This window comes from Ciona intestinalis, chromosome 14, assembly GCF_000224145.3.
Source record: "Ciona intestinalis chromosome 14, KH, whole genome shotgun sequence".
Classification (NCBI taxonomy): Eukaryota; Metazoa; Chordata; class Ascidiacea; order Phlebobranchia; family Cionidae; genus Ciona; species Ciona intestinalis.
Genome location: NC_020179.2, coordinates 4,487,704 through 4,501,986, shown reverse-complemented (window position 1 = coordinate 4,501,986; position 14,283 = coordinate 4,487,704). Strand labels below are relative to the sequence as shown.

Here is a 14,283-nt window from a genome sequence, read left to right as displayed (position 1 = left end):
TGTGTTCCATCTTCCCTCACCTTACTATAATGAATCCCATCTTCCACAGCTATATATTATGTGCCCCTGTTATCCCATCTTAAATATCCATACAATCCCACCAGGACATGCAAGTGTTCCGATATTATCGCGACTTAATCAACTTTCGTGGCCATGGAGATCCAGCTCTAATGCTTAAATGCATCAACCCTAATGAATCAAAACTATTGGATTCGGCAGCTGGTGTTCATGTGAGGTTTAGGCTTGCTGGGGTGAGTTGTAGTACTTGTATGTGTGTTTCCTTTTTTAACATTGTATTTATTCTATATTAAAATTGTATTCACAATCTATTAAGGTCCAGCAGTAAAGGACCTGGGGTTTAAGCTAAGTTTGGCTCGTTACCCAAACATTGTATATTTGCATTTTATATGAGTGAAGTCCTGCAACAAGGCATACACTAGTGTATAAAGCATGACATCCTTTGTCTGTCATCTGTATTATGTAAGACCTCTGTCATCTGTATTATGTAAGAGTGAGTGTCACAACTCACAACTTCGCAAGTACCAAGCTGGACAAGCTTGGTACAGGTCTTTATATAACAACCACTCTTGCAGTTTCAGTTAATCAACTTTAACCATCCTCAGTGTTAGATGAGACAAAAATGAGTGTAACAAGTACCAAGCTGGTCTTAATATAACACTCACTCTTGTCTCATCTAACACTGAGGATGGTGCAGTTTCACTTAATCCACTGTAACCATCCTCAGTGTTAGATTAACCAAACCATCCTATGCAGGAAAAGTTTCCCCCAAACATCTACTACAAGATCTTCACCCATAGACCAGTAGTTGACATGTGTGCTAACAGCCCTAAAGATTATACAAAGATTGAAGCAAAAGTTCCTGTTGGAAAGCAAGTTCATAATAAGTAAGTAAACCTACATATAGTTATCAGTTAATGTTATATTTGGTTTCATAGTTAGACAAGAAAAAGTTCAAGGTTACTGTTTTGTTAACACAATACCCCTAAAATACTTAAGTGTCAGTTAAATACAACTTAACTTATATAAACACCTGTGAAAAGTGGTGCGACCAAATCAAGGTTATTGTTTTGTTGACACTTTGTTAAACTATAAATCTAAAGTTAAAAAATACCGAAATATTTGTCAAACACAACCTAAATTATGTAAACAATATATTAATAATCCTACAGAACATTATCACTTAACACAACCAACACCAAGGAAGGTTGGTACGTGAGGCATGAAAACAATGGCTGGAGACTCGTGTCAGATCGACTTATTCATTCCTCCATGGTAGGCATACCTCATGCTCACTATCCAGTTATAGTATGTTTATAAACTGCCAGGCATATTATACTTGTTTTCTAAGTTAGCTCTTTGGGCATTTATTTGTATACTTGTATTTTGCATAGTATGCCTGGTTGCCTGGCAACAAAGTTTAAGTACAAATGGTTATTTAAGCTTTGTACATGTTTTCTAAAATAGCTTCCTTGCATGTATTTGCATTTTAACATCTTATACAATACGAGTACATTTTTATCATGGTAAAGGGGCCTCATTTAAATATTAAGTGGCATTTAATCATAGTTTATTACATATATCATGTTCATGTTTTATTCAACCACTTTCATGCTTCAGAAATCAAAATGACACTCAAAAAAGTTATTTATTTTACAATAAACATGACTAGTGGTTCAGTCACCTCACACAACCCTTTATGACATCATAGGACCCAGTTACTTGGCAAACCTCGAAGAAAACGGTCGATTTCCACCACACGAGGGTGCAACGACAAGCGGATGTTGACCACCGGAGGCGCAAGAGGAAGATTGAGTGGATGAGGAAGATGTATAAGTGAGTTTGACAGGGGCATGGGGCTGGCAGGGGGCATGGGGTTGAGGGGGGCATGGCGGGGGGCATGGGGCATGGCGGGGGCATGGGGATGGGGATGGTGGGGGCATGGGGATGGCGGGGGCATGGGGATGGCGGGGGCATGGGGTTGGCAGGGACATGGGGATGGCAGGGGGCATGGGGTTGGCGGGGGCATGGGGATGGCGGGGGGCATGGGGCTGGCAGGGGCATGGGGATGGCGGGGACATGGGGTGTACTGATTGTATGGAACTTGCCTTTTGTAAGAAGTTATAAACAGGTGTTCTGTTTCATACACCTCGTGCCTGCTTACAAGTTACCTAACTATCTAACTTTATGGAGAATGTTTAAATGTATGGCTAATAATTTGCTGTAAGTGTCTGCCCAATGACACATATTTCCATAATGATGGCAGTGCCTAGCCTTGAACCCATAATCTTTTGACTGGAGGCAGGCATGCTAACCAACTCTACCTTGATGCCATACTTATGTATATACTAACACAGAGATGGAATGTTGCACGCACGAGAAACCGACCAGGAGACGAGTGACTTGGTTGATCGAGCAGCAACAGGATTGGTCAACACTGTTGATGCAAGGGGGACGGAAGCTGTTATGGAATGGGAGGTATGTGCCTGGGGTGGGGTTTGAACCTGGGGTGGGGGGTATATGTGCCTGGGGTGGGGTTTGAACCTGTGGTCTATGGCTGATATGTGGCAAAATGGTGTGTGGATATTTCAAACACATTAGAATATGTAATGTCTGTTTGCTTATCCACACACTGCAATAGCTTCAGCAGCACGACTGGTGGGCATGGGAGTGGCAACCATGGATAAGTCATTCAAGTTCCCACCCATGAGAATATAAATGACCAAACCAACCAAAAGTCATGTCTGCTTATCCACACACTGCAATAGCTTCAGCAACTCAACTGTGGGCATGGGAGTGACAACCATGGATAAGTCATTCAAGTTCCCACCCATGAGAATATAAATGACCAAACCAACCAAAAGTCATGTCTGCTTATCCACACACTGCAATAGCTTCAGCAACTCAACTGTGGGCATGGGAGTGACAACCATGGATAAGTCATTCAAGTTCCCACCCATGAGGATATAAATGACCAAACCAACCAAAAGTCATGTCTGCTTATCCACACACTGCAATAGCTTCAGCAACTCAACTGTGGGCATGGAAGTGGCAACCATGGATAAGTCACTCAAGTTCCCACCCACGAGGATATAAATGCCTGCAGTTGTATACACACAAAGCTACATATGTAGTAAACACATATAACAACATAAACCGCAGGTGGATGAGTTACTACAATGGACCACAGCCCTCAACTTTGATGATTACCTTGAAGTGTGGAAGGAAGCGGCAACAAGCAACGTTTCAGAGAAAACGACCTCTAACCTACGCCATAATACTGTTTCTATGTCTGAGCAAGCACGAGGGGTCATGACCTTTGACCCCTACTCCATGACCCGTGGTTCCTCTGACCTCCTGACCCCACACAAGGGTATCAATAAAGGGGATTCTCCCCAACTTACACGAAGCAAGTATATGGTACCCTTGATTGACGCGTCATAACGCGACCATTGTTACATATACTGCACTTTAAATCTCTCTTATTACATCATAGTTTTAATACTGACTGCATAAATGCCACTGTTTTTCTATAAAAGCAAACAAACGATATCTTAGCATAAAATTTCTTTTCGCTTATAAGATATCATGTGGGTAATGGGCCCACTCTGGGCCTATGGCCATATATCTCAAAGTCCTATGGCGTGCCTTGCTGTAGGACCTCACCAATATAGAATGAAATTGTAATATTAGATGTCATAGTTCAATGACATCAAAACTATTCGATTGTGATGTCATATAGACAACTATAACATACCAACTGCCCACTGTGGATAAGTTTTTCAACAGTTTGTTATAATTATCAACAGTTTGTTATAACATTGTATTCTGATTTCCGACTACATAGAAACACCATTTCTAACACACAGAAAAGAAATTTAACGGATGAATGGTTATGTAAATTAGGACTAAATTATCAGGAAACAAATTTGTAACCACCAAGAAAATGAATAATTTTAAAATATGGTGCAAACTTTTCCATGTTTGAACCTGTAGTTAATTGATTATTTTTATCATTGTTAAACTGTGTTTGAATTTTTTTGTGCCCTAACAAGGCGTTCTTGAATTTTGCTTCACTCTTGGTATTCTGGTGGCTTCTGGTCATGCAAATCTGGATCAGACTGGTTTAATCCAGTTGGAACCGGTTTGTGGCAGCATTTGTCACACCAATCAGGTTGGGCTGGAATGTAACCTGTTGATTGAATGAATGTAGTTGGAGATGAAGGGTTTTGATATAATGTTGCCATTTAATATTGTGAATATGTGACATAAACATAAATGTTGTTTGTCTCTTTGATGCGAAAATTAAACTAATTAAAACAATGAAGAGAAGAGAACTGCCATTAAAAATTATTGGAAGAAAATGCCAAAAATCTACTTTTGGAAAAAAGCCGAAAGCATGGCTAAATCTAAGCCCATATTATCCTGTGTGTGTAAGAAGATAACCTATCTAGATTACAGACAACTAACTTCACCCACTAACCTTCTAATGGATGTTTCACACAAGCTCCGGGCACAACACCTGATGTCATTCGGTCCTGGAAATAGCGAAGAGCAAAGTAACATCCGAATACGATCACGAAGCTGTAAAAAGATGAATGTAACTTGTTTATCTTCGCACGATGGGGCAACTGCAGTCGTTATAACACGAGTGTTCTGTTTCATACACCTCGTGCCTGCTTACGAGTTACCACGTTTGTAACTTTGTGAGTGAATGGATGAATGTAACTTGTTTATCCTCGCATGGCAGGGCAATGAAAATCGTTATAACACGGGTGTTCTGTTTTATACACTTCGTGCCTGCTTATGAGTTATCACGTATGTAACTTATTTATCCTCGCACGGTGGGGCAACTGCAGTCGTTATAACACGAGTGTTCTGTTTCATACACCTCGTGCCTGCTTACGAGTTACCACATATGTAACTTTGTGGGTGAATGAATGAATGTAACTTCTTTATCCTCGCATGGCGGGGCAACGACAGTCGTTATAACACGGGTGTTCTGTTTCATACACCTCGTGCCTGCTTACGAGTTACCACGTATGTAACTTTGTGGGTGAATGGATGAATGTACCTTGTTTATCCTCGCATGGCGGGGCAACGACAGTCGTTATAACACAGGTGTTCTGTTTCATACACCTCCTGCCTGCTTACATGTATCAACATGACACTTTTGACATTTAACTCTGCAAGTCTTGGGCAACCAAGGCATTCACTTGGCAACAAACATAAGCTTAAGGTGTTTATTTGCACCATGTATTGCTTGCAATGTTCCACCCATAATATAACTCGGCAGTGAGCGTAATGTATTTAAATGCACAAGGTGTTAAATGCTTCCCAATAGTAGCCAATGGCCGCTCATGTTATAACTCATATCTCCCCAGTTATATAAAGATAAGTTATGATGATATTTACATAAAAGCAGCATCTCCCATCGTGGATCTGTTTCGCTCTCCCTCAACAACAAACTCAATCCTTCTTCCTTGTGTGATGTCATCATTGGTGATGTCATCGTTTGTGGTGTCATCGTTAGTGGTGTCATCTTGTATGAAATCAGCATCATCTCGAGATATTTCAACGTCTTCATTCGAGGTACCGTCTTTCTCACCCTTAGCTTTCACTGAAATATCGTAATAATTTTAATGATTGCTGTTAATAAGTTCATTCTCATCTAACGATGAGATGGTTAAAGTTGATTAAGTGAAACTGCACCATCCTCAGTGTTAGATAAGACAAAGAGTGAGTGTTATATAAAGACCATCTTAATATTTTTTTGGCAAAAGCCTAAAAAACAATCACTTAAAAAGGTACATACATGGCATCTCGTAAGTGGTCACAATGTGTATGAAACAGACCCGTGTTATAACGACTTTCGTTTTCCTGTCGCGCAAGTATAAATAAATTACATACATGGTTACACAAAAGCAAGCACGAGATGTATGAAACAAAACACCTGTGTTACTCACAAATTGCCCGCAAATACAAGTTCCATTCATTCAACCCCAACTTACATGTGAACGGCCCAACAGATTTAGTCACTGATTCTCCATCATCAGATTCTGTGGTTCGTTTCCTTCTTGAATGACAAACTTGCCCGCACCGCCCTGTGGTGTCAGAGCTTCGACACATGATGAAACTACAGTGGATGTATACCGGTCCCCGCTGTACCTCCTGGTTATGCAAAGGTTGTTTTGTAACAACGAAATATGTATGTTGGTAGTAACAGTAAATTTTTTTGTGTGCTCATTATCAAGTTATAACTGGGTATCTTTTTCTGCATTTAACTAATATCCAAAACATAAAACAGCCACAGATTTAACTGACGCTCTTCCCCATATTTTGTATCCATAGCATGTTTTAACGACTGTCATTTCGCTACTAACAGCTTTCTCTTTGTTATTTTAATTAATTTAATTTTTGCAAAAGCAATAACCCCTAGACATACAGTAGCAGTGACATAATGATTTACCAATAATTCGGGATCACTAATGAGTTGTCTAAGTTGCCAGCCATACTTTAAAAAAGATTATAATAATCACCTACAATTCACAAAGTTACATAGGTGGTAACTTGTAAGCTGGCATGATGTGTATGAAACAGAACATCCGTGTTAAAACAACCGTCATTGAACAGCCGCGCGAGGATAAATATGTTACATTTATTCAATACATAACCATTTCACTTACCAGGGCACTTCTGTTTGACACAAACTCAAACATATTAAACTTGAATCTGACTTGGCCAGGTGATGCTCTGGTTTGGAACTCAACAGTTGGGTCTTTCTGGCATCCACCATTTGAAATAAGGGCATAAGATACTGGGTCGTTTATATTGGATGTTGGGGTAGCTGTGCAAGTCCATAGCTTGAGTGTGAGGCCGTCAGATATGGGGGAACTAGAGCCTTCGATGTACACAGGGCAGTCTATGACATACTGTGGATGGAATGGATGACACTTGATATATGTAAGTGTTATAGTAATATTCTAAATATATTTCTACATTAGCCATAAAATGTTGTATATGTGGTAGCTGATAAGCAGGCATGAGGTGTATGAAACAGAACAACTGTGATAATCACATCCATTTTTTACATTCATTTATTGATGTAGACTTAACAAGGTATACATATTTGATGCACAGGGTTTGGTATACAGGGTATATCTTATATTCTTGCAAGGTTTCAGTTAATTTCTATCATATATGGGTGAGGTCCTACAGTGAGGCACGCCGTGGGACCTGGGATTCAGACCAGAGTTACCCATTACCCCAACATTGTATATGTACATTCTATCATATATGGATGAGGTTCTACAGTGAGGCATGCCATGGGACTTAGGCCAGAGTTAACCCATTGTACATGCACATTCCATTCTGTGGATAGATTTACCCCAAACCTAAAATATGAAAGTAAAAATAATTGCCCTCACTGCTAAATTTCCTGTCTGTTTTGTCGAAAAACTACTGTTGGTGTAAACGTCCAGGGAAAGTGGGAAATTGCCCTGCTGTACGAGCTTGCCCTCCACCAAATGAGCTGCAGGTTTGATGGTGATTGATGATGTGTTGGCTTGGGTGGGTGCTGTGCATTCTATGTTAAACTTAACGCTTGGTAGCAACTGAGAAGCGCTGAAGTTTCGGGTTTGAACCATCTGTTTGTGGAGGCTCAATACCCCACCAGAACCACCTTGGAGCTAAGAGATTAAAAATTGTTAACTTGTAGTAAAGTTTGTATGGAGTATGTTGTAAACACATTGGTGTCTTTTTATATGGGTGTCTTCACACACATGGTGTATTCATACACTTCATGCTCACTGTTGAGGTATAACATGGGTGTCTTCTTATACACCAGACACACATGGTGTATTCATACACCTCATGCTCACTGTCAAGTTATAACATGGGTGTCTTCTTATATACCAGACACACATGATGTATTCATATACCTCATGCTCACTGTTGAGTTATAACATGGGTGTCTTCTTATACACCAGACACACATGGTGTATTCATACACCTCATGCTCGGTGCTGAGTTACAACATTAGTTACCTCCTGAGTGGCTCCACATACACCATATGGAATATCAATGATGTAATTGTCTCCCACTTCTCTTGTGTATGTTGCCACATTACACGTTACATCATTAAGTCTGAGATCAGATGGTGTTAGACCTCTTAATTTGCATTTAGGGATTGTGAGAGTCATGTTGCTATCACAGCTTGTGAGTGATGTTGTTATGTCTGGAATGTTAGAATGGGAGCGTTAATTTAAATGTTGTATTAATGATAAGCAGATGTTTCGGACAGTAACTTGGTGGATAGTAACCTCTTTTACACTGATGATAGACCAAGTTACTGTCTGGATACTAAACTCATGATCCGCAGATGTTTCGGACGGTAACTTGGTGGATAGTAACCTCTTTTACACTGATGATAGACCAAGTTACTGTCCGGATACTAAACTCATGATCAGCAGATGTTTCGGACGGAAACTTGGTGGATAGTAGCCCCTTTTAAACTGATGATGGACCAAGTTACATTACTTACTTTGTGCCAATCGTTCCAAGCATGACGTTGATGATGTCAAAGTCGATAGAATGTCGTTGGATAACGGTAAACCAAAATCATTGAGTGCATCAATGTAAAGAACAAACGCACATGGTGCTGTGGGGTGGCCGCATGCAAATAATCTAAATAACAAACAAGCCAAGATTAAAAACAACTTAATAATAAATGAATAAACTTGTTAGTTACCGCGTATGTAACTTGTTTATTCTTGCATGGTGGGGCAACGGCAGTCTTTATAACACGAGTGTTCTGTTTCACACACCTCGTGTTTATCAGTTCTGTTCGACCTTCATACCCCTACCTTGCTTCTCGGTCGTTTCTTGTTTTATCTGCTGCCACAGAAATATTACTTCTCGTGATGACAATTAATCGATCAAATTGTTGTAAAATGCGTTCCCTCCAGAAGGAAATTGTTTGCTCATTCATGGTGTTTGATGGACCGTAGTTTAGAGCGATCGCTGTCGAAAGAATTAGGAAGTCTCAAGTTTGCTGTTAAGATGTAACATGTGTGTCTTCTTATACACCAGACACACATGGTGTGTTCATACACCTCACGCTCACTGTCGAGTTATAACATGGGTGTCTTCTTATACACCAGACACACATGGTGTGTTCATACACCTCATGCTCACTGTTGAGTTATAACATGGGTGTCTTCTTATACACCAGACACACATGGTGTGTTCATACACCTCATGCTCACTGTTGAGTTATCACATGGGTGTCTTCTTATACACCAGACACACATGGTGTGTTCATACACCTCACGCTCACTGTCGAGTTATAACATGGGTGTCTTCTTATACACCAGACACACATGGTGTGTTCATACACCTCATGCTCACTGTTGAGTTATAACATGGGTGTCTTCTTATACACCAGACACACATGGTGTGTTCATACACCTCATGCTCACTGTCGAGTTATAACATGGGTGTCTTCTTATACACCAGACACACATGGTGTGTTCATACACCTCATGCTCACTGTTGAATTATAACATGGGTGTCTTCTTATACACCAGACACACATGGTGTGTTCATACACCTCATACTCACTGTCAAGTTATACATGGTGTATTAACATATTTTTTTTATTGTACAGGCCGAAACGTGGTTCTTATACACCAGACACACATGGTGTATTCATACACCTCATGCTAACAAACCAGTATACTTTCTTACCAACTCTAGCAGTAGTTGAGAAAGGTCTGAATGAATAGGGTCCACGATACACCCAGTCATTCAGGCCAGGATTTTTTTCCACTCCCTGTCCAATATGTCGAACATACGAAGACAAACTTCCGCATAAAGGCTGGTTCATACCTTGTATGGTATTAAGTGCATCCATTACAGTAGGCCCACCAGTGTAACTGAATAAAAAATATGTTATTTCAGCTACCCGGCATAAAGTAATCTAAATATTTTTGGCCCCCAATATAAAATGGTTAATTTTACTCCAACCTGTCACATGGAAAGAGGGCCACAGGATTAGATTGTTATTACATTATAAGTGAGCACTTGCTAAGCTATCTTCCATGAAAAGCAATGGTCATACTATGAATCATGGACTTTAGAGCCCAAACTAAGTCTTACTTGTTTTTTGCCCAAATAGTGCTTAGGAGTTTGTATTTTTTTAACATGTTTTATGTAGAACCTCACCCATATGGAATAAAATGTGCCTATACAATGTTTGGGTAATGGTCAAACTCTGGCCTAAATCCCAGATCCCATGGCATGTCTCACTGTAGGACCTCACCCATATAGAATAGAATGTGCATATACAATGTTCGGGTAATGGTCAAACTCTGGCCTAAATCCCAGGTAGCATAGCGTGCCTCGCTGTAGAACTTCACCCATTCAGAATTAAAAAATATTTGCAACATTACTTTGCAATAATAGGAGAGTCTGAGAGAGAAGCAAACAATTTGGCTCCAACGTTGATGTTTTGATGCGCCTCCTCCTCAACAAAGAACGAAAAGATGGCTACCAGTATCTTTTTCCAAACCTGCGTTTGATTGTAGCTGTTATGTGTGTTCATACACCTTATGCTCACTGTCAAGGTATAACATGGGTGTCTTCTTATACACCAGCCACACATGGTGTATTCATACACCTCATGCTCACTGTTCAGTTATAACATGGGTGTCTACTTATACACCAGACACACATGGTGTATTCATACACCTCATGCTCACTGTCGAGTTATAACATGGGTGTCTTATACACCAGACACACATGGTGTATTCATACACCTCGTGCTCACTGTCGAGTTATAACATGGGTGTCTTATACACCAGACACACATGGTGTGTTTATACACCTCATGCTCACTGTCGAGTTATAACATGGGTGTCTTTGACAGCAGACACACAGGGTGTATAATGTTTATTTGTAAACAATCACCCTTGAAGTTACACACATTGTAACTTGTAAGCTGACACGATTTGTATGGAGCAGAACACCCATGTTATGACGTCTGGCGTTGCCCGGCCATGCCAGGATAAATAAGTTACATTCAATTGTCTTGCACAAGGACTCTTACGACGCCAATATTAGCAGCATACAGTGTCAAACCCGTATCGTCTGGTTATACGAGCGTTCCAGGCACTAAGTGGCGAGAATAATAAGCCGTAACTTACCGTCCACCCCGGCCACGTTGTTGTAAACCCTGGTATTGTTGCAAGAAGACAATCTGTGGGATCTACAATTATTGAAGCATCCGCTACAATGTAGATATCGGTCCCACACTGGAAGGTTGGGTCGCATGTTCGACCATCAGCGTTTAACGTAGAAAGACATTGACAGCCGCATGTTCGTGAGCCGCTTCCCCGGTATAAGCACTGTTCGTCACAGTTTCCATTGCCGGCGCAGGTTTGGGCTGCAAGAATTTAAAAGTATGAAAGTTTTTGTATGTAGGCTAAGCATACACGAGGTTTATGAAACTGAACACCCGTGTTATAATGGCTGTCGTTGTCCTGTCACACAGGGCAAAAATAACTTCCGTATGTAATAGCTCATAACTGGAGTCTATAGTTATAGGTGTATGTAACAGAACACCCATGTTACATTCATTGATCAACAGGGTGTTTTCTAAGTTAGCTCTTCCAGCAATATCTTATTGATCGACGTTTCGGCCTGTACAGCTCACCTTCATCAGGGTATTAGACTGCAATACTTACTATTTCCCGCAATGATGACAACCTATACGGGGCGTCGAAATGCCATTCTATATTTCCTGACTTTTTTATAAACAATCAACAACGATTTTTTAGAATCGTGAGGAGACGGTTCATTCTTAAACGTTTGTTGTTTATTGCCAAACGGGACGATAATGAATAAAAACATGGACCATCTTCCCCCAACCCACTATACATACCTAGAACTTGGCAGATAAGGCTGGAAAACAGGAATCCCACCAAGATAAATAGTCGCATCTTTGGTTTGTATTCCTAATTCACAATTAAGTAAGGTTTCGATGCTTCTATTTGAAATTATTGGAAATCTAAAAATTTTGTAATTTAATTGACCGTTTTGTAATGCATGCGGTTCGTATTATTTGCTGTCTAAATTTGTAACTCCTATTGCTACACTGGCGCTTTGGTTCACTCACGACAAGCCTTTATAATTATATAATGACGTATAGTAGGGTGGGAAGAGATGGGACACCTTTAGCACATAATATCCAAATACCTGATCGTGTTTTAAACAATTTACAACGGTCTATGGGAGTCGTGAGAAAACGGTTTTATAATTCTTTCAATGTTCTTTGTTTACTACTAAATAGGAGGGGAAAATAGAATGATAAGGAGTTCCATCTTTCCCCACCCTACTATATTACAATAATTACTATATATACTTTGCCTAACAAGTAGCCTAAAGCTCACTATTTATTTATAAATTAACCCCAATAATACTTTACATTAAAGAGAATACGACCAGGAAAAACAACCGAAAACGTAAATTCAGTTTTGTTAAAATTACAATCTGTGTTAAAATATGCATCTAGTGCTGTATATGCGTTTCTTATGCTTTCCAAATCCGTCTTCACTTTTTAAAATAGCCGACTATGTTAAAAGAACCAAACGTTAATTACCTACGTTACAAATAGCAATCTAATCTTAATTTTAAATGTCCTCAAAGCAACTATGTAGCTGTATACGTTTCTTATAGTTTGCAATACGCCGTTACCGCAGGTGAGTCACTGCCGGATACCGTACGGTGTTCAAACAATAGGGTTCTGTTTCCGCCGACTATCTGGTACACGAGGCATGCGTTATACACAACAGAGTACGTTAACAAATTACAAAATGCGATGTAACGTGTTATCCTATTGTAAGAAACGGTTCAATTGATAAGACTTTATTTATTCCTTCGAAACGATGGCGAAAATCAAATTAATTCACACATTGTTATAAGTATGTATTGAGACATGACGTTACACAATGTAAGAACTTTACAACATTTGGAGATTTTAAAGAATATATAGTACTGTGGGGTAAGATGGGATATCGTTGGCTCTAAATACCATATTTCCTGATAGTGTTTTAAACAATTACCAATGCCATTTTGGAGTCGCGCCTACGGTGATATAATTCTGTAAATATTGTTTGTTAACTACCAAATGCTTCTTGAAAAGGAAAAGAAAACTTGTCCTATCTTACCCCACTCTACTGTACTTTACTAACCAATTGGTATTCTAACAATTTGCGGAATTAACTTTGGAAAATAACGGGTGTAATTAAAACATGTGCACAAATAAATGGATGTAACGTTTTTGCTTCATAACTTTGTGTCCGCTTACAAGTTACCACGTACGTAACTTTGTGAGTTCTTGTTTTTTGTGTGATTTTTCAATGTAGGAAACCAATAGGCATTATTATTTAAGGGCATACGCCCGCGATTGTACCTCATATGCCACAAATCAGAGTCGTAAAAACACCTTCTATGGCTCTGCCACAAATGCGCTGGGCAGTATGTCACAGTAAGAAACAACGCCATACCAATTTGTCTATATATTACTGTTCGTTAGGTTTATACGCCATATATATTTGTTTTTCTTACTAAGTGTAAACGTCTTTTTTAAATTTAATTCAGAGCTGTTTTGTCCCCAATAAGTATTCGCATTCACGTGAATTCGTGATTTAATTTATATTTATATGATGTCTATGTTTTATCGTAACCCGGGGAGTAAATAAAGCTTCAACAAAGTTCCGGAAATTTCAGTTTTTGATTTTTTTTACGTTAAATTTAATTGATTGGTCTCTTTGGTGACAGTTGGGTTACGTTCGTCACGGTAAGTTTCCTGGTTTATGGAATGTAAATGCACTTTGTAAAACTATTAACTGCCAATCAATAATATACTGACGAAAAGTGGCGCAACATCTAAAAAGTGGCGCAGTCAATTTAAGTTTATTGTTTTGTTTACAAATTGCATGTCCAAAACACAAACACACGGGTGCTAGTGAAGAGTCTTCCCCCCACCTTATTTGCTAACCACTAACTCGCAACCCCTATAACCACTAACTACTAACCCCCTATCCATCAACACCTAACCCCCAACTACTAACACTTTCCACCAGCCTATTCTGCTATGTACTGGAATATTCTTCACTAGTGCCCATACACGATACCATCACCCGCATAATCTGAGTCTCTAAATACTGTTAATCACCTACATACTATCGGGATCCTTAGATCGAC

At 39.6% G+C, this 14,283-nt stretch overlaps 3 protein-coding genes across 3 annotated transcripts in view; 2 read left to right on the top strand and 1 right to left on the bottom strand.

Annotated features, from left to right (window-relative positions):
- LOC100175020 (uncharacterized protein C11orf65 homolog) overlaps window positions 1-4,391 on the top strand; it is a 6,716-nt gene extending 2,325 nt beyond the window's left edge. The window contains exons 6-10 of the mRNA XM_002126471.5: window positions 775-905; window positions 1,191-1,293; window positions 1,730-1,854; window positions 2,376-2,496; window positions 3,181-4,391. Coding sequence (XP_002126507.1) covers window positions 775-905; window positions 1,191-1,293; window positions 1,730-1,854; window positions 2,376-2,496; window positions 3,181-3,462 — 762 coding nt within the window. The 3' untranslated portion in view covers window positions 3,463-4,391. The remainder of the gene's footprint in view (window positions 1-774; window positions 906-1,190; window positions 1,294-1,729; window positions 1,855-2,375; window positions 2,497-3,180) is intronic.
- Window positions 3,828-12,106, bottom strand: LOC100177359. The gene is made up of 13 exons (XM_002126384.5): window positions 11,960-12,106; window positions 11,223-11,461; window positions 10,470-10,588; window positions 9,766-9,953; window positions 8,883-9,039; window positions 8,561-8,703; window positions 8,064-8,254; window positions 7,446-7,706; window positions 6,705-6,950; window positions 6,030-6,189; window positions 5,434-5,638; window positions 4,502-4,602; window positions 3,828-4,210 (listed from the first exon to the last, which is right to left on the bottom strand). Exons 1-13 carry the CDS (start codon window positions 12,015-12,017, stop codon window positions 4,092-4,094), a joined length of 2,187 nt encoding a protein of 728 aa, XP_002126420.1. The 5' UTR covers window positions 12,018-12,106; the 3' UTR covers window positions 3,828-4,091.
- A 1,450-nt stretch (window positions 12,107-13,556) lies between these two features.
- Window positions 13,557-14,283, top strand: part of LOC100178174 (serine/threonine-protein kinase Nek3-like) — a 7,425-nt gene continuing 6,698 nt past the window's right edge. Inside the window, exon 1 of the mRNA XM_002121533.4 lies at window positions 13,557-13,564. Within this exon, the coding sequence (XP_002121569.2) occupies window positions 13,557-13,564 (8 nt within the window). The remainder of the gene's footprint in view (window positions 13,565-14,283) is intronic.